The sequence below is a fragment of the Panthera pardus genome, unplaced genomic scaffold, assembly GCF_024362965.1.
Source record: "Panthera pardus isolate Hobbes unplaced genomic scaffold, ASM2436296v1 HiC_scaffold_1, whole genome shotgun sequence".
Classification (NCBI taxonomy): Eukaryota; Metazoa; Chordata; class Mammalia; order Carnivora; family Felidae; genus Panthera; species Panthera pardus.
Window position 1 is genome coordinate 61,885,681 of NW_026526654.1, and position 21,433 is coordinate 61,907,113.

Genomic DNA, 21,433 nt, shown 5'->3' on the forward strand with positions numbered 1-21,433 from the left:
ATGTATCTCACATTTTTATCCATTCATCTATCAGTGAACTCTTAGGTTGCTTCTATATCCTGGCTATTATAAATAAATGCTGCAATAAACATAGGGTACGTATATCTTTTCGAGTTAGTGTTTCATTTTCTTTGGATATATGTCTGTAGTGGAATTACAGGATCATAGGGTATTTTATAACTTTTGACTCCCCAAAAACTTAACTACTAATAGCCTATTGTTGACTGGAAGCCTTATGGATAACACAGTCAATTGACACATATTTTGTGTATGTGTTGTATACTGTATTCTTACAGTAATACCTTATTAATTTTTTCATTTCTAGACTACATGGTTCATCTAGTTTTTTCAAATTGTCACAAATCTCTAAAAAAATTCTCAGTTTATTTATTGAAAAAAATCTGCTTATAAGTGGACCCATGCAGTTCAAACTCCTGTTGTTCAAGGGTCACCTGTACTTATTTTTTCCTGCATCCTTCATCTTGTTCCTCTTCTGAGTCATTCTTTCTGTCCCTCACTTTCCCCTCCCCAGAATGTTAAACTGCCATCTCATACCTTCAAAACTTACCAAGCCTGGGGTGCCTGCCTGGCTCAGTCTGAAGACCATGTGACTCTTGATCTCTGGGTTGTGAATTCAAGCCCCAAACTGGGTGTAGAGATTACTAACAAAAAAATAAATAAAAAACTTAAAAACTTTTGAAGCCTGAATTCCGTGAAGTCTTTAGGAGAAGTCCTACCTGGCTCTAATAATTCCTTTGAAAGTACCGGTAATTTCTAATCCTTCATTCAGTTCTTCCTTCTTGGTTAAATATTATTCACATGTGTTCTATACAGTATTACTGGGATATATGTTCTTTTTATTTTTCAATTATATTTTTAATTATAGATCTGCAGTGTTTTGTACACATTGAATATCTTGTAAATTTTTGCCAAATTTTTTGAAGTTTTTCTTCTTTTTAAGCGAAAAAATTTTGTAAATGCAATATATTTTGCTTTAAGCATCCCAGTGGGAGAGACCTGAAGGATTTCAAGGAAACTTAAAAAAGGTAACTGAAGCACATTGATAGTGTCTTTGCTTTATTCTTTAAACTGATTGGTTCCCGGGGTTTTTATAGAGTTATCGTAAGCTAATTTTCTTCCAAATAAGCCCTTTCTACACACTTTGTTCCTTTATTTCTTTAATTCTTTTGTGAGAAGGCTGGGTGGAAGAAGAAAAGTGGTATCTACCTACAAACTCCATGTAGGGCAAATATCAGTTGATTAACAGTCAGTTGCCATTCAGATGTCCCTACCCGTCTGCAAAGAATTGTTCCTGGCTTTCAGAGGTGAGATAGTCTCTCCCTGAGAGTTGGCTCAGTATTAACACAAACCAAGCTTCCTGACCATAGTCAGTACTGTCACCCCTAACTCCTGGTGTCAAGAGAAAAGGAAAGGTAGTTGACTCTGCCTTAGTTATTTAACATAGTAAAACTACATCATTGTCTTCAGTTTATGCTTTTTTTCCCCCTCCCAATAGACAGCAGGGAAGACTGTTTGGGTAGAAGGTTTAAGCGAAGATGGTTATACCTACTATTATAATACAGAAACAGGAGGTAAGTATTACCTTTGATTATTCTAACTATATAGAATTGTACCTGAAACTGCTTAGTAGCCTGCTGATAAAGAAAACTTGGGGGTTTTAGTATAGTGATAAACATGTTTCTATAGCAAGTATGTATTACTTTTTGTTGTTTGAAAACAATACAATAGAAAAGCAGAAAGATTCTCATTTATAATATACTGTACTGCTTATTATTCTCAATTGATACCCCATTCACAAATTTTAAAAATCATTTTAACTTTCACTGCCATTATTGATTTTTATTGTGACTGTTATAGGAGTATAATCATTAACTTGGAAGGTACCTTAGAAATCATCTAATTCAACTTGCCTTTTTTCCTTTTCTAAAAATCAAAACAAGCTATTTTAGCAGTGGCTGAAATTGTCAAATTTTCATTTTTACTAATTCAATAACGTTTTGGTTATATATGAATATAAAATATAACTACTGTTACCTAGTTATTATGTAGGTTTTTCAAATTAAGATTTTATCTAATTTAATTTCATAAAATGGGTTATCAAGTAATTGTATTTAGTTTCTACTATAATTAAATTTACCAGGATGTGTATAGTATCAATATAACTTTAGGAGACTTTATTAATTAAATTTCTACTATTGAAAACCCTCTACATACCATTAAATCTTTTAGGGGGAAGAGGCCTTCTTAGCCTCCAAGTAGATACCTAGCCTGCCCAGTGATAGTAATCATTCTATCTCAGTAAAATTGCAGTACTGAGTCTTTCTAAAGATAAAATAATATAGTGATACAGCTAGAGAGTTGGATCTGAGTTTAATGCATAGCTTCTTCCCTTAGCAGCTATATGATTGTGGGCAAGTCACTAAACCTATAGCTGCTCTTATGTAAAGTAGAAGTGATTATATGTACTATCTTCGGTCATGAGGGTCACGTATCTATAGTTCTCAGAACAGTACCTGATACATAGTAAGTGCTTAAGTTATTTACTTCCTGAAAGTTTTTTTATTTATGTGAAATATAGATAAGGAAATAATGTTTTTATTAATGTTGGAAAGCATCCTTTTTTTTTTTTTTTTGTAAGATTTTATTTTTAAGTAATCTCTACACCCAACATGGGGCTCAAACTAACTCATAATCCCCAGATCAAGAGTTGCACACTCCACCAACTGAGCCAGCCAGGTGCCCCGGAAAGCATCCTCTTTAATAAGAGACAAATTGATTTGCCCTCAAACAGTTCCAGTTTATGTCTAGATGAGTATAATTATTAATAGAGCCCCTTTCGCTCTTAAAAACTGTCTCAGTTGGGCAGTAAATCTTAGAATCCCTTTTCCTTTTATTAAATGAAAAATAGAGAATAACTGCAAGATAATTAGAAATGCTGTCATTTCTAGACCACTGGATGGCAGTAGAATTCAGTGGAGATTATTTTTTTCCTAGTATAAAAATGACAAATTATATTCATTCAGATCTTCACTATATGATTTCACTTTGTGACAATCCCAGGAAATCTTTGTGATAAATAAAGATTTATAAATTCCAGGAAATCTGATATGTGTTCAATATCACATATTGGTGTAAGTTATGAGAGTCTTTAGAAGGTATTGCCCAATTCTTAGGTCTCTTTCCTTTGGGGCTGTAGTTATACATCTAGAGAATCCAGATTGAAATCAGCTTCTAAAAGGTAAAAGAGCAAGAGCTTTGGAAACTCTTATTTAAGTTATCTTCTTAAATGAATGATGGTGGGAAATAAATGCAATGTTGTTATTTAATACTATATTGTAAAAAAAAAAAAAGGTTAAAAAAAGTAATGTATTTTAAGTGATAGGGAATGTTATATCGGGAGTTATTTCTGAATAGAATTGGTAATAAGTAAATAACACGACTATTAAAATGTGTTGAATAGAATCCAGATGGGAAAAACCTGATGATTTCATTCCACATTCTGGCGACCTGCTTTCTAATAAAGTCAGTGAAAACTCACTTGATACCCTAGAAGAGTCCAAATCATCAGATTCTCATAGTGATTCTGATGGGGAGCAGGAAGCAGAAAAAGGAGAGGCCTCTACAGAAACACAAAAGCCAAAAATAAAGTTTAAGGTAGGTTCTTGTTTTATTCTTTACAAAACTGTAACAATTTAAAGCTTGACAGACTTACCTAGTTTTCTGGTGGAAGATAGAAATAAAACCAAGACGTGTATTTTTAGCAAATGGATAGATGGTTATTACCATTTATTAGTATCCGTTTGGTAGCAAGACAAACCTCCTAAGTTTGAAATACCTCTAACATCCAGAGAGCTGTCTGAACATACAAGGCTGAGTATCTAGGCTAGAACTACTAATTTGAGTATTATCAGCTTACTAGTAGTAATTTAAATCTCAGATTGGGTGAGATAACCTAGGAAAATGATTTTGGGTAACATTAAACGTTTCAGTGACTGGCAGGGAAAGAGGAGCCCACAATGAAAAGAGTGGCTAGAAAGTTATACAGAGAAGCAAAATCTAATATCCAAGAAGCCAAAGGAATAGAGAACATCAAGGATTAATTAGGTCTAGGAAAAGAAAAACGTCCATTGAATTTTACAATAAAGAAGGCCTTAAGCCCTTCCTGCAGTTTTACCAGAGTTTGGGGTGGTGGAACTCAGATTGTATTGTACAGCTGAAACTAGTATTATACTATATATTAACTAACTGGAATTTGAATAAAAATTAAAAAAAAAAGATTTTAGAGGAAGGACAACTGTTTCACGGTGTATATGTGGTTTGGATATGAAATGAAAAGTAGAAATTAGTTGACAGACTGATGGCTGCACATTGACTCTTAATCATGAGAGGTTTATGGTGGTGATGTGTTAAGAGGGACTCCACAAAGGAGATAGAAAGGGGATACCAATAAGGGTAGGCAGGCTGGTCATGGAGCAAGGAATAAACTCATTTTCGGTAAGAAGATAAGGTTTTCCTTTAAGAAGTAGGACTATGGATGAGTTGGTATCAGGGAAGAAATTGAGAGTCATACCCTTTTAGCCTTAGTTTACTCATTCATAAAGAAATTAAGATTGTTTGCTGAGAGTGAGGAGCTTTGAAGAGCTTGACAACACTAATGGATTGAAACAGTCACTCAGCTGGGGTGTGAGACGAATTGAACCAAGTAATAGGATTCACAGGTGGTACTGAGTCCCCAGCCATAGCCGGAAGGTAAAATCAGTCATTTCTGTAGTATTGTTAGTCCTCCTTTTGTGATCTTTCCAGCAAGAGCTCAGGTGACAAGGCAAAAATGACACATAGCATTGATTCATGGTTGACATTACTGACCTGAGAAGAAAATTCAAGGATGCTGGAGAGAGAGTATTTTGAGACCACATATAGGATCTCATCATAGTTTTGATTTGTATTTCCATGATGATGAGTGATGCTGAGCATCTTTTCATGTGTCTATTGGCCATCTGGATTTCTTCTTTGCAAAAATAGCTGTTCATGTCTTCTGCCCATTTTTTCAATTATTTTTTTTTTGGATCTTTGTATAAGTTCTTTATGTGTTTTAGATATTAACCCTTTATGGGATGTGTCATCTTCAAATATTTTCTCCCATTAAGTAGGTTACCTTTCAGTTTTGTTGATTGTTTGCTTTGCTATGCAGAAACTATTTATTTTGATATAGTCCCAGTAGTTTATTTTTGCTCTTTTTTCCCTTCCCTCAGGAGACATATCTAGAAAATGTTGCTACAGCCCATATCAGAAACATTACCACCTATGTTCTTTTCTAGGATTTTTATGGTTTTAGGTCTCACATTTAGGCTTTTAATCCATTTTGAATTTTTTTGTGTGTATGGTTTAAGAAAATGGTCCAGTTTCATTTTTTTGCATGTAGCTGACCGGTTTTCCCAACACCATTTATTGTAAAGTCTTTTTCCCATTGTATAGTCTTTTCCCATTGTATAGTCTTTGTCAAAGATTAATTGACCATATAATTGTGGGTTCATTTCCGGCTTTTCTGTTTTGTTCCATGGATCCAAGTGTCTATTTCTGTGCCAGTACCATACTCTTTTGATCACTACAGCTTTGTAATACAACTTGAAGTCTGTGATTTTTTTTTCCCCTCTTAGTAACACTTGACACACCAATGATTGGATAAGTCTGTGTTGAAATTTTTTAGGTCCTATACAATAGACAGTCATGGGGACAAAGATATTTAAGGGTGCAGGCAAAAATATATATTTCTAAAATGATTCCCTGTGGACATGGAGCTCTGTAATGAAGGATGTAAAATTTGTCAGCATCACTGATGATCAGGGAAATGCAAATAAAAAGTATAAGGAGCGGGGCACCTGGGTGACTCAGTCAGTTGAGTGTCCCACTTCAGCTCAGGTCATGATCTTGTAGTTCACGAGTTTGAGCCCCGCGTCAGGCTCTGTGCTGACAGCTTAGAGCCTGGAGGCTGCTTTGGATTCTGTTGTCTCCCTGTCTCTCTGCCCCTCCCCCACTTACACTCTGTCTCTCTCTCTCTCAAACATAAACAAACATTAAACAAACAAATTTTTTTAAATAAAAACTACAAGGAGATACCACTTCACAGCTCCGAGAATAGCTAAAATCAAAAACAGTAAACAGGTGTTGGCAAGGATGTAGAGAAAAAGGAACCCCCTCACACTGTTGTTAGGAATGCAAACTGGTGGAGCCATTGTGGAAAACAGTATGGAGGTTCCTCAAAAAAATTAAAAATAGAACTACCCTAGGATCCAGTAATCACACTACTGGGTATTTACCCAAAAAATACAAAAACACAAACTCAGAGGGTTACATGCACCTGTATGTTTATTACAACATTATTTACAATAGCCAAACTATGGAAGCACCCCAAGTGCTCATGGATAAAGAAGATGTGTATATATAGTGTATATATACACAGTGGAATATTTGGCCACAAAAAAGGAGTGAAATCTTGCCATTTGCAAAGAAATGGATGGAGCTAGAAAGTATAATGGTAAGCAAAATAAGTCAGTCACAGGAAGACGAATGCTATATTATTTCATTCGTATGTAGAATTTAAGAAACAACGCAAATGGGCAAAGGAAAAAAAGACAAACCAGGAAACTGAACCTTAGCTATAGAGAATAAGCTGATAGTTACCAGAGGGAAGGTGGGTGGGGGGATGGGTAGAGTAGTTTATGGGGATTAAAGAATACACTTCCAATGTTTTAAAGAATGATCAAAAATAAATAAAATGATTCACTATGGATGTGGATCTCTGTAATGATGAGGTCAGCAAACTAAGGACACAGAGAAGTTAAGGCAAATTAGAGATGGTATTGAGGTTATAGACAGGAGGTAAGGAAGGGAGGAAGCCAGAAGAATAACTTACTGTAGTTAGAAGGGGGGACTTTTAGAGTTTAAAATTTCACAAGTGGGACATTTTTGAGTGATGACATAATTCAAATTAAAAAGGAACATAGATGTGAGGATTTACTATTTGAATACTACCTATGTACTAGGCGCTATGTATGATGGAAAATATATAACATTAGGTGACTGAAATATAGCGAAAGGCACAGTCCTTGATTTTGAGGCTCACAAAACAGGCTAGGGAATTTTTAAGGTCCAGAATGATGAGTTGAATAGAAAGAACATGGTAAAAAACAACAACAAAAAATATGGTAAAGACATCAGTGTATATGGGATAGTGGCCAAAGGTCATTAGCTCATGTAAGGAAGCGTGGAAGACAACTGTATAGGAGGTGATATACGCTCCAGAGGAGGAGGCATTTATTACATTGCATTAGAATCAAAGCATAAATTATGATCTCTAAAAATCTGTTATTAAAAAGAAGTCAGAGCTTGGAAACAGTGAAGAGAATGCTAAAAGCAGATGCTGCTTCCTATCTTTATGATGGAACAGCATGAGGGAATGAGTTAATATCCACTTAAAGAATTACAGAACAGTGTCCTAGGATCACCACACATGGTTGTGCATTTTGAAAAGAGGCTGAAATCTAGTGCATGGTCCCTTTGCCAACCTGGATCGTAGGACTTTGTTGTTCCAGATGAAGGGGTGCCATAAGAATACCAATCCTAGGCAGGGGCTCCCATAGGACCTGCTTCTCCCTCAAGGGTGTGTTTTTTCTCATTTCATGGTTAGCAGTTATTGACTCCACTGAGGCTTTGGCACTGTCCTCAATGTAAAGACAGATTTCAGTTAAGACTGATAGGTTGAGGGAGTTCTTTACAAAGACAGTATAGAAAGGTTTAATGGCATGGCATTAACTTCAGAAAAGGTACAGTGTAAGGGGAGATGACTGTAGAATATGTAAGTAAGGAGAGAAGGCAGAAAAGAGTATTAAAAAAGCCAGTGTATGTCTTTAATGGTGGAATGTTAATACAATTGTTTTAACGTTTATTTATTTTTGAGACAGAGAGAGACAGAGCATGAACGGGGGAGGAGCAGAGAGAGAGGGAGACACAGAATCGGAAGCAGGCTCCAGGCTCTGGGCCATCAGCCCAGAGCCCGACGCGGGGCTCGAACTCACGGACCGTGAGATCGTGACCTGAGCTGAAGTCGGACACTCAACCGACTGAGCCACCCAGGCGCCCCTACAATTGTTTTAAAAGCCAGCCTTAGTAGCACCTGTGCGGCTCAGTTGTTTGAGCGTCCAGCTCTTAGTTTTGGCTCAGATCATGATCTCACGATTAGTGAGTTCGAGCCCCGAGTCAGTGCTTGGGATTCTCTGTCTCCTTCTCTCTCTGCCCCTCCCTGACTCGCTCTGTCTCTGTCTCTCTCAAAATAAATAACCTTTAAATAAATATATGCATACATACATATATACATAACAGCCTACAGGGCACCTGGGTGGCTCAGTCAGTTAAGCATACATAACAGCCTTGACCATGATGTCTTATCATTTTAGACATAATAACCTAATCAAGTATTAAAATTCTTTTATGTATATTTGTTGTTATGTGCAAATTAAAAATACTGAGGTAATGTATTATTTAAATCAATAATAAGACTATGTTAAAGAAATTACATCCTTATAATTTTGCTTAAAGTATGTTTTTTCTTGACTTTGGCATTTCAGGAAAAAAATAAAAATAGTGACAAAGGAACTGAACCAGAAACACAGAAAGAAAAAACTACCCAAGAGCAAAATTCATCAGGTCCAAATGAAGAAAAATCCAAAGCTCATAAAAAATCAAACCCGTATGGAGAATGGCAAGAGATTAAACAAGAAGTTGAGTCTCAGTAAGTACCTGAAACTTAACCCACTCTTCCTACAAATTGTACTGTATATCTCAGTACTTCCTTCCATACATTTCAGTAACTCATTTCAAGGATAAGGTGCTCTTGGAAGGTGTGGCTCATTTATTTCTAGAATGGTTTTATTTCTTCTAACTAAGTATTCTTAAATATTTTAAAATGTAAACTGTGGTTATTTAAAAAAAATTTTTTTTTAATGTTTATTTTTGAGACAGAGAGAGACAGAGCATGAACGGGGGAGGGTCAGAGAGAGGGAGACACAGAATCTGAAGCAGGCTCCAGGCTCAAGCTGTCAGCACAGAGCCTGACATGGGGCTCGAACTCACGGACTGTGAGATCATGACCTGAGCTGAAGTTGGATGCTTAACCGACTGAGCCACCCAGGCGCCCCAAAACTGTGGGTATTTTAAAAAGTAAGCTAATGATTGGGTTTTTTGATAGAGATGCCAATATATGTTTATTTTAATTCCAGTATAGTCAACATACAGTGTTATATTTGTTTCAGGTATACAATATAGTGATTTAACGATTCTGTATATTACTCGTCCAGGCTAATGATTATTTTGATTCCTACCCAAACATAGCATTTCTTTTTTTTTTTTGAATGTTAAATATTTTGTAGTTTCATTGAGTTTAATTGAATCGGAGTACAAAACTTATGCATATTAATTTGTAGCTCATTAACATATTATGTACATATTACAAACAAAACCATTCTAGACAATACTGGGTTTCCAAAGAATTTTTTCTTTTTTTTATATATATTTATATATTTTTTAAATTTAAATTTTAGTTTTTTAATTTGCATCCATATTAGTTAGCATATAGTGCAACAGTAATTTCAGGAGTAGATTCCTTAATGCCCCTTACCCACTTAGCCCATCCCCCCCCCCCACAACCCCTCCAGTAACCCTCTGTTCTCCATATTTAAGAGTCTCTTATGTCTTGTCCCCCTCCCTGTTTTTATATTATTTTTGCTTCCCTTCACCTGTTTTGTATCTTAAAGTCCTCATATGAGTGAAGTCATATGATATGTGTCTTTCTCTGACTAATTTCGCTTAGCATAATATCCTCTAGTTCCATCCACGTAGTTGAAAATGGCAAGATTTCATTCTTTTTGATTGCTGAGTAATACTCCATTGTATATATACATATACCACATCTTCTTCATCCATTCATCCATTGATGGACATTTGGGCTCTTTCCATATTTTGGCTATTGTTGACAGTGCTGCTATATAAACATTGGGGTGCATGTGTCCCTTCGAAACAGCATACCTGTATTCCTCGGATAAATACCTAGTAGTGCAATTGCTAGATCGTAGGGTAGTTCTATTTTTAAGTTTTTGAAGAACCTCCATACTATTTTCCAGAGTGGCTGCACCAGTTTGCATTCCCACCAGCGGTGCAAAAGAGATCCTCTCTCCGCCTGCTCACCAACATCTGTTGTTGGCAGAGTTCTTAATGTTAGCCATTCTGACAGGTGTGAGGTAGTATCTCATTGTGGTTTTGTGTTTCCCTGATGATGAGTGATGTTGAGCATTTTGTCATGTGTTGGTTGGCCATCTGGATGTCTTCTTTGGAAGTGTCTATTCGTGTCTTTTGCCCATTTCTTCACTGGATTATTTGTTTTTTGGGTGTTGAGTTTGATAAGTTCTTTATAGATTTTGGATACTAACCCTTTATCTGATACGTCGTTTGCAAATATCTTCTCCCATTCCGTCAATTGCCTTTTAGTTTTGCTGATTGTTTCCTTCACTGTGCAGCTTTTTCTTTTGATGAGGTCCCAATAGTTCATTTTTGCCATAGCATTTCTTGTGACCACAGATTCAGACACTAACTCATACCATTTATATATGAACATTGTCACACTCACCATCCATATTCTGTCGGAGAAACAAATACCTGCATATTTAATGAAGGCTTCCATAGATCTGAAGAGCAGAAAAAAAGCTTATTTTGTTACTGTCTTGAAAATGGTTTATTGCAGTTCAGCAAAGTTTTAAAGCCAGTATTCAAGAAACAGAACAGTTTTATCAATTAAACCAGTATCATGGTGGGGATGTTACCTGATTTGTATTACTAGGTTTGTATTACTAGCTCACATGTTTAAATTACTGTCTTGAGAGTATTTACACAATAAAAGGAAGACTTCACTCCCAGCTCCACAAATTAGTGTTTCTTAAATGTTTAAGTCTTCAGGTGAATAAAAAAAAGTACGAGTTAGCAGTTTTTCTTCAAAATATTAATGCTTTGAGATGATAGTTTAGATGACTACTCTGTGGATACTTTTACAGTGAAATTATTTATAGTTAAAACTGTACTTTAATGAAAAGATTGTATTTTTTCATAAGATAGAGTAACACAAGTTTTGGCCAGCTTTGTACCGATGGTTTGACTTATGATTTTTCAACTTTAAGATGGTGCAAAAGCAATATGCATTCAATAGAAACCACACTTCCAATTTTGAACTTTTTCCTCGGCCTAGCAGTACCCTGCCATACAATACTCTGTACACTGTCAGGCACCCATGCAATCATGAGGGTAAACAGCCAGTATACTTAGAACCATTCTGTTTTTCACCATCAGTATGGTATTCAATTAATTATATGAGATATTCAATACTTTATATAAAATAGGCTTTGTGGTGAAGGATTTTCCCCAATTTAGGCTACTGTACATGTTCTGAGCTCATTTAAGGTAGGCTAGGTTATGATGTTAAGTAGATTAGGTGTACTAAATGCATTTTCAGTTTACAGTATTTTCCATTTACAGTGGATTTATCAGGACACATAACCCCATCATAAGGGAAGATCTATATGCAATTCTAATAAGAATTAATTCTGTAGGGGGCACCTAGGGTGGCTCAGTCAGTTAAGCGTCCACCTCTTGATTTTGGCTCAGGCATGATTTCACAGTTCATGAATTCAAGCCCTGCAGTGGGCTGTGGGTTGACAATGCAGAGCCTGCTTGAAATTGTCTCTCTCCCTCTCTCTCTACCCCTTCCCTGCTCCCACGCTCTCTCTACTTCAAATAAATGAACTTTGAAAAAACAATTAATTTTGTAGGGATAACATACCATAGTATAGATTAGAACTGCTGTCAAAATGTTACTATTGTTATGAGAGTTTAGGTTGTATTTGTTACTGTGATAATAGATAAAATGCGTTCAATGCAGCATACTGCCAAGCACCATGATAAGCATACTGACTGTATATACTGAAATTGCAGAAATAACAGGCTGCATTACTTCAGCCCCTGAATGATTTTTTAAGTGACTTACAATAGGAAAGTGGTCTTACTATACCAACATTTCTTATAGTTAAAGTTAGGATTTCTTGAAATTCGACTGTTTGGTTTTCTGTGTGGTAAGTGTACTGTATGTAAAACCATGCTTGTCAAATTTTAGCATTGTCAGTCATTTTAACATGTGATGGATTATGTCTGACTTCGCAAGTAGATAAGCCTAATTTCTTAAGAGGTTCCCCCCTAAAAATTACCAATATATTTTGATTATGGAAAATTTTTGAAATTGAAGAAAAGTTTAAGAATAACTGTTTAGTTACCCAGAGATAATAGTAACATTTTGGAGTATCTTCCTCAGCTTTTATCTTTTTCCCTACTTAGTATTGTATTATTAATATCCTTGTACTTTGTTAAAATTTTGTAAATGTTATTTTTTTTTAAGTTTATGTATTTATTTTGAGTCGGGAGGGTCAGAGAGGAGAAAGAGAATCCCAAGCAGGGTTCACACTCCCAGCATGGAGCCCAGTGCAGAGCTTGAACCCACGAACCGTGAGATCATAACTTGAGCTGAAACCAAGATTTGGATGCTCAACCAACTGAACCACCCAGGCGCCCCTATAAGTGTTATTTTTAACTGCTATATAATATTAATCTTTTAAGATGTGCTTTCATTTTACTCAGCCATTCCCCGTTAGGCAGTTAGATTATTTTTGCACATTTTGTCGTCATAACATTCTGATTACTGTATAGATATATCACTCTGTACACATTCCTGACAATTTCTAGAAATGGAATACCTGTTGAAAGGATGTGAACATGTTGAAAATCTTGATTCACAGTGCCGAATTACTTTCCAGAAAGAGCATACCAATCTATACTCCATCAGCAGTTTCTGAAAATGTCTGTCCCATTGGACCCTTTCAGCATTAGCTATTTCTAAATTTTTTAAGTATTTTCTATTCAGCAAAAAATATCTCATTTTAGTTTTCTTTGATTTACTCATAAATTTTTTTCATATATTAGTGTTTTGTATTTACTCTTCTGTAAATTATTGGTAGTCCCTGTAAATTTTTCCATTGAATTATTAGTCTTACTTCTCTAAGCTCCTTTTGTAGTACAGATGCTAACCATTGATTAGTTGTAGGTATTGTGGATTTTCCACATCTCTAGTTTGACTGTTAATTGTGTTTATAATGGTTTCAGATGTGCACAATTTCATCAGGTTTAACTAGTCCAATTGTTTTTCCTTTTGTGATCTATTTTATTGATGTCATTTTCCATCCAGAAGTCAAATATGTACTTGTATTTCCTTCTGGTTTGTGTGGTCTGTCAACTATTTAATGCATCATATGAGATGAGATTCTAAAGTAGTTGTTTATCCTACCTGCCCAACTAGTTTTGCCAGTACCATTCTTCCCCAGTTTTATGTACCATTCTTTCCCCCAGTTTTTTAAGTGACACTTATTTTTTAATCTTTTTTTAAGTTTATTTATTTATTTTGAAAGAGAGGGCATGCGCACAAGTGGGGGCAGAGCATAGAGAGAGAGAGGGAGAGAGAGAATCCCAAGCAGGCTCCACACTGGCAGTGCAGAGGGTGAGGCAGGACTTGAACTCACAAACCCACGAGATCATGACCTGAGCCGAAGTTGTATACTTAACAGATGCTTAACTGACTGAGCCACCCATATGCCCCTAGTCTTGTGTTTAATTCTCGAGTTTACCAGTTTGTTTCTAGCTGCTTTTTTTGTTCCATTAGCCTATCTATTCTTGTGATAGTACTGTAAAGATGTAATTATTGTAATTTAATTATATGCTTTTATACGATATGTTCTGACATCTGGTGGTATGTCCTTTATTTTTTTTAATTTTCTTAAGTAGTTCCTTCCTGTTTTTCTTTTTTTTTTTAATTTTTTTAAATATTTATTTATTATTGAGAGTCAGAGACAGAGAGTGAGCATGGGAGGGGCAGAGAGAGGGGGAGACACAGAATCTGAAGCAGGCTCCAGGCTCTTGAGTTGTCAGCACAGAGCCTGATGCGGGGCTTGAACTCACAAACTGCGAGACCATGACCTGAGCCAAAGTCGGACACCCAACCGGCTGAGCCACCCAGGCGCCCTATCCTGTTTTGTTTTTCTTTTCATTCTTTTCCAGACAAATTAAATCCTTTTGTAAATGTTCAACAGCTACAATCTAATTTTAGTCAAAATGATTGAAATTATATTTTACTTGTTGAATTTGATTTTTAAAAAATTGACATGTTTTCAGTATTTTATGTTTTCACCCAAAAACGTCGCATATCTGTTTTTACTCAAGTCATCAGGTATGATTCTCTACACAACTTTTGTAGCTGCCTCTTTGTGAGTCTCATACTTGGATTCTTGAATATAGGCAAGGTAGCCATTTAGTCTACCTTAGTTCACTTCTGCACCCAAAAAAGTAAAAACAGTGCCTGGCACACAGTAAATCCTTAGTAAATGTTAAGTACGTAAACTTTTACATGTTTTGCTTTTTGTAAATTGTGGATTTAACCCATGTTTTCTACTATTTTTTTAACCAGTAATTATAGTATGAAGAAGCTTGAGCCCAATTGTGGTGCTGAATTATTGTATTATTTATAAAACTTATTTTTTTGAATCTTGGGTTTTTCATGAAGAAATTTGTCTGCAAATATTTTGTAATCCTTTTTCTGCTGATTTTACTTCCCATTTATTTCATGTTCTATTTTAGTTAGATTTTCATACTCCGTGGTATAGTGATGAAAGTGAGCATTTATGTTTTCTGATTTCAGTGGAAATGTCTCTAAAATTTATATTAAGGATTATATTGACTATTGGCTTAAGATAGATAATTTTTATTATGTTGAGGAAGCATGCTTTATTTCCAGATTTTTAAAGGATTATTAACAGGGACACCTGCGTGGCTCAGTTGGTTAAGCGCCCAACTTCAGCTCAGGTCATGATCTCACTTTTTGTGAGTTGGAGCCCCACATTGGGCTCTGTGCTAACAGCTCAGAACCTGGAGCTGCTTCAGATTCTGTGTCTCCCTCTCGCTCTGTCCTCCCCTGCTTCCATTCTCTCTTTTTCTCTCAAAAATAATGATTAAAAAAAAGGACTATTAAGTAGCTTTTGATGAATTTCACTGGTGGTGGCTTTGATGGTGGTCTATAGTTTAATTGTGTTTTTGTTAGATGTGTGATATCGTTATCAGATTTTTGTATACAACTTATGATAAATAAAGTGAATTAGGTAGTTTTCCATTTTTATTTATGCTTTTTTCCCCCAGTAACTTTGCAGTATCTTTTTTTTTTCCAGTAACTTTCCATTCGTTCATATTCTAGAATACAAGTTTCTCAGCAATTAGAAAGTTTAAAAGAAAATACTAGTATAGTCCTCTGGTCCTGGAATTCTAGGGGAGTTAATTTTTTTATAACTTACTGGTTTCTTGCTTACTATCTTCGTGACTATGGGCAAATTGCCTAATGTACCTAAGCCTCGATTTCTTCATCTGTAAAATGCCATAATAATAGTTCTAATTTCTAATTTATTGTGAGGAATAAATTAAAAAGACAAATCAAAGGCACCTGGGTGGCTCAATTGGTTTAGCAACCAACTCTTGATTTCAGCTCAAGTCATGATCTCATGATTCATGGAATTGAGCCCCACATCCAGCTCCATGCTGACAGTGCGGAGTCTGCTTGTAGTTTCCCTTCTCCCTCTCTCTGCTCCTTCCCCACTTATGCTCCCCCCCCAAAATAAATAAATGCAAAGTAAAAAATAAAAAGCAACACAGCATCACTATGCAGTTGGTCTCTAGAACATCTAAATACTCAATAACTTACACGCTTGCAGCTGTTGTTCTTGGGGAGTGGAGGATTCTTGAGTACTAGTTTTGGTAATTTATATTTATATTCCCTAGAATTTATATTCCCTAGAATCTTTTTTTTTTTTTTTAATGTTTATTTTTGAAAGAACGTGAATGGGGAAGGGTCAGAGAGAGAGAGAATCTGAAGCAGGCTCCAGTGTCTGAGCTGTCAGCACAGAGCTCAACATGGGGCTTCAGCTCATGAACTGCAAGATCATGACCTGAGCCAAAGTCAGACCCATTATTGACTGAGCCGCACAGGCACCACTCCCTAAGATCCCATCAAAGCTTAAATTTTAAAACATATGGTAATACATTGAACTTTCTGTATAGCTTGAGTTTTTCAGGTGTTAATGCCTCCTTTTGTTTTTATTTTATTTTTTTATTTTTTTATTTAAAAAAAAATTTTTTTTTAACGTTTATTTACCTCTGAGACAGAGAGAGACAGAGCATGAACGGGGGAGGGGCAGAGAGAGAGGGAGGCACAGAATCGGAAGCAGGCTCCAGGCTCTGAACCATCAGCCCAGAGCCCGACGCGGGGCTCGAACTCACGGACCGCGAGATCGCGACCTGAGCTGAAGTCGGACACTCAACCGACTGAGCCACCCAGGCGCCCCTTTTATTTTTTTAAATATTTTTTAATTTACATCCAGGTTAGCATATGGTGCAACAATGATTTCAGGAGTAGATTCCTTAACCCCCTTAACCCATTTAGCCCATCCCCCCTCCCACAACCCCTTCAGCAACCCTCTGTTCTCCTATAAGAGTCTCTTATGATTTGTCCTCCTCCCTGTTTTTATATTATTTTTGCTTCCCTTCCCTTGTGTTCATCTGTTTTGTATCTTAATTAAAGTCCTCATATGAGTGAAGTCATACGATATTTGTCTTTCTCTGACTAATTTCGCTTAGCATAATACCCCCTAGTTCCATCCATGTGGTTGCAAATGGCGAGATTTCATTCTTTTTAATTGCCGAGTAATACTCTATTGTATATGTACCAACTGAGCCAACCCTCAGGGTGCTCCATTGTATGTATATATACCACATCTTCGGGATAGCCGTTGAATTTATGGATGGCTTTGAGCAGCATGGACATTTTAACAGTATTCATTCATCTGATTCTTGAACATGTACTATCTTTGCATTTGTGTCGTTTTCAGTTTTTTCATCAGTGCCTTGTACTTTTCAGTGTACAGATCTTCCACCTCTTCTGTTAAATTTATCACTGAGTATTTTACTGTTTACGATGATATTGTAAATGGGTTTTTATTTTTTTTAGATATTTTGTTGTTAAGTGCATGCAAACAACTGATTTCTGGGTGTTGATTTTGTATCATTCAACTTTACTGAACTCACCGATTAGTTCTAACAGTTTTTTGGTGGAGTCTTTAGGATTTTCTGTGTATAATATGTATCATCTACAAACAGACACTTTTCCTTCTTCCTTTGTAATTTGGATGTCTTTTATTTATTTATTTCTTCTTGCTTGATTGCTTTGGCTAGGACTTCTGGTACTATGTTGAATGGGAGTGGTAAGAGTGGGTATCCTTGTCTTGTTTTTCATATTACAGGAAAGCTTTCCATCTTTCACCATTCAGTATGATGTTGGCTGTGGGTTTATTATATATGGCCTTTGTGATTTTGAAATATGTTCATTCTATATCCAGTTCATTGAATGTTTTTTATCATGAAAAGATGTACTTTGTTAGTTTTCCTGCCTGTTGAAATTATCTTTCATTCTATTAATGGTATATCACAATTCATTTGCAAATGTTGAACCATCCTTGTATCTTGGGGATGAATCCCACTTGGTCATGCTGTATGATTCTTTTAATGTGCTGTTGAATTCAGTTCACAAGTAATTTGTTGAAAATTTTTGCCATCTATATTCATCAGGGGTATTTGTCTGTAATTTTCTTTTCTTGTGGTGTCCTGCTCTGGCTTTGGTATCGAGTAATACATGCCTACTGTAATGAGTTTGGGAGTGTTCCCTTCTCTTCAATATTTTGTTAATTACTGTTAGCTCTTCTATAAATAGTTGGTAGAATTCACCAGTGCATCTGGTCTTGGGCTCTTTGTGTTGGCATTTTTTGATTACTGGTTCAATATCCTTATTACTGGTCTGTTCAGATTTTCAGTTTTATCATGATTCAGCCTTAGTAGGTTGTGTGTTTCTAGGAATGTATCCATTTCTTCTAGGTTATCCAATTTGTTGGTGTACAGTTGTTCATGGTAGTTTCTTATGATGGTTTGTAGTTCTGTGGTGTCTATTGAAATGTCTCCTCTTTCATTTCTTCTGATTTATTTGGATCTTTTTTTTTTCCCTCATTCTAGCTAAAGGTTTGTTAATTCTGTTTTTCTTTTCAATGAACCATCTCGTAGGTTTCTTACTGTGTTCTATTCTGGCTTCTGTTTCTGCTGTGATCCCTGTTATTTCCTTCTTTTTGCTAACTTTGGGCTTAGTTTGTACTTTTTTCTAGTTTTAAGTTGTTTGAGATATTTCTTTTTTCTTAACATAGGCATTTGTTGCAAAACCTCCCTCTTAGAACGACTTCTGCAGCATTCTATAGTTTTGGATATGTTGTGTTTCCTTTTATATTTCAACATTTTTTTTTTTAATCTCCCTTCCCTTCTTGGCCTTGTTAGCTGTTGAGCAGTTTATTTCCACATTTTTGTGAATTTTCTAGATTTTTTCCTGTTGACCTCTAGTTTCTTGCCATTTGGTCAGAAAAGATACTTGGTATTATTTCAGTCTTAAACTTGCTAAGATTTGTTTTCTGACATATCATATGATCTGTCCTAAGGAATGTTCCATGTGTGCTTGAGAAGAATGTGTAGTCTGCTGTTACATAGAATGTTCTGTAGATTATATTAGATCCACTTAGTCTAAAAAGTATGATCAAGTCCAGTGTTTCCTTGCTGATTTTCTGTCTGTGTGATCTATCCATTATTGCAAGTATCATACTGTACTCCCCTGCTATTTGTTGGAGTCTGTTTTTCCCTTCCAATCTATGAATATTTGCTTAATTTATTTAGGTTCTGCAATTTGGGATACATACATTTGCACCTTGATGACAATGATATAATTGTTATGTCTTTTTGATGGAATGACCCCCTTTTCATTATATAATGGCTTTTTTGTTGTTGTTGTTGTTGTCTTGATACCATTTTTGGCTTAAAGTCTGTTTTGTCTGCTATAACTATAGTTATCCTTGCTTTCTTTTGGTTTCCATTCTCATGGAGTACTTTTTTCTGTCCCTTCACTTTGAGCCTGTGTGTGTCTTTAAATCAGATGCAAATCTCTTACAGGCAGCATATGGTTGGTTCTGGTTTTTTGTTGTTTTTTTGTTTGTTTGTTTTTAATCCACCTAAGCATTCTGTGTGTGTGTGTGTATATATGTATATATATTTTTTAAACGTTTATTTATTTTTGAGAGAGAGACAGAGTATGAGCGGGGAAGGGACAGAGAGAGAGGGAAACACAGAATCCCAAGCAGCTCCAGGCTCTGAGCTGTTAGCACAGAGCCCACATGGGGCTCGAACCCACAAGTCATGAGATCATGACCTGAGCCGAAGTTGGACAGTCACCGGACGGAGCCTCCCAGTTACCTCTTTTCTATATATCTTTTTAAGATTGTATTTTTAAGTACTCTCTACACCCAATATGGGGCTTAAACTCACACCCCCAAGATCAAGAGTCACATGCTCCACCGCCTAAGCCAGCCAGGTGCCCTAGCATTCTTAATCTTTGATTGGAGAATTTAATATATAATTGTTTTTTGGCTATTTTGTTGTTCCTTTTCCCACCCCCACTCTTGCTGCTTTCCTTTCTGAATTCATAGTAATATGCCTTGATTCCCTTCTCTTTATCTTTTGTGAATCTACTTTAGGTTTTTGCTTTGTAATTACTATGGTGCTTTTATTAAAAATTTTATACATATTATAGAGTACTTTACACTGATAAAAACTTCAATCACATACAAAAAGTATCTTTTTATTCATACCCTCCTTTTATGGCTTTTGATGTCACAATTTACATCTTTATGTATTGTGTATCCATTAACAATTGTTTACACTATAACTGGGGTTTTGTTTTGTTTCGTTTTGTTTTTATTGGAGAGAGAGACAGAATCCCAAACAGACTCCAGGCTCAGTGCAGAGCCCAGCATGGGACTCAATCCCACAACCCTGAGATTATGACCTGAGCTGAAATCAAGAGTCAGTCGGCTTTACCGACTGAGACACCCAGGCACTATTTTTAATTGTATTTGTCCTTTAACCCTTATACTAGAGCTGAGTTTAACACACCATCATATTATGATATTAGAGTATACTGAATCTGACTAGATGCGTACCTTTACCATTGTTTTGTATGTTTTCATATATTTTCACGTTAGTAATTAGTAGCTTAAGCTTTTATTTAAGCTTAGAGAACTGCTTATAGCACAGCACCACTTTAGTGGTGATAAATATCCTGAGTTTTGGTTGTGTTTTGTTTTTTAATTAAAGAAAGTATTTATCTCACCTTCATTTCTGAAGGAGAGTTTAGCTGGGTATTCTTGTTTTCCAGTTTATTTCTTTCAGCAGTTTGAATATACCATCTCTTTTCTGGCTTACAAGGTTTCTACTGAGATCTACTGATAGCCTTATGGAATTCCCTTATATGAGAGAAATTTTTTTTCTTGCTGTTTTTAAAATTCTCTCTTCATTTTTGATTTTACGTTTATTAAAGTGTGTCTTAGAGAAGATCTTTTTGGATTGAAATTTTTAGGTGACTTGTTAGCTTCAACTTAGATGTACAGATCTTTCCCCACATTTGGTAAGTTTTCACCCATTATTTTTTAACTTATTTCTGATAATACCCCTTCATTTATTTTTCTTTAACTCCAATACAGTTAATATACAGTGTTATATTAGTTTCAGGTTTACAATATAGTGATTCAGTAATTATTCTATACATTACTCAGTGCTCACATGATAAATGTACTCTTAATCCCCTTCACCTGTTTCACCCATCCCCCTACTCCTCTCCTCTGTAATCATCAGGTTCTCTGTAGTTAAGAGTGTTTTTTCCTTTGTCTTTTTTGTTCTTTGTTCATTTGTTTTGATTCCACATATAAGTGAAATCATGTGGTATTTGTCTTTCTCTAATTCATTTATTCTACTCCCCCCCATTCCCTCACATTCAAGATATATGGTGTCATACTTTATTTACATGCTTTTATTTTGTGAATCCCTTGACTGGTTTATATAGATATACTTAATCTTACTGCTTTTGTGCTTCCTGCTTTTCTTACTCCTACTTATGGTCTTTCCACTCAAAAAATTCCCTTTAACACTTCTTTGTTGTTTGTTTGTTTGTTTTAAGTAGGCTCCACACCCAGTGTGGGGCTCAAGCTCACAACCTTCAGATCGAATGCTCTATCAACTGAGCCATCCAGGCACCTCCCCACCTTAACATTTCTTGTAGGGATAGTGATGAATTCCTTAATGGTGATGAATT

The 21,433-nt window shown here is 35.8% G+C and overlaps 1 protein-coding gene across 1 annotated transcript in view; it reads left to right on the top strand.

The window, feature by feature from the left end:
- WBP4 (WW domain binding protein 4) overlaps nt 1–21,433 on the top strand; it is a 66,180-nt gene that overhangs the window by 10,097 nt on the left and 34,650 nt on the right. The window contains exons 6-9 of the mRNA XM_019447398.2: nt 1,000–1,046; nt 1,517–1,592; nt 3,482–3,675; nt 8,646–8,809. Coding sequence (XP_019302943.1) covers nt 1,000–1,046; nt 1,517–1,592; nt 3,482–3,675; nt 8,646–8,809 — 481 coding nt within the window. The remainder of the gene's footprint in view (nt 1–999; nt 1,047–1,516; nt 1,593–3,481; nt 3,676–8,645; nt 8,810–21,433) is intronic.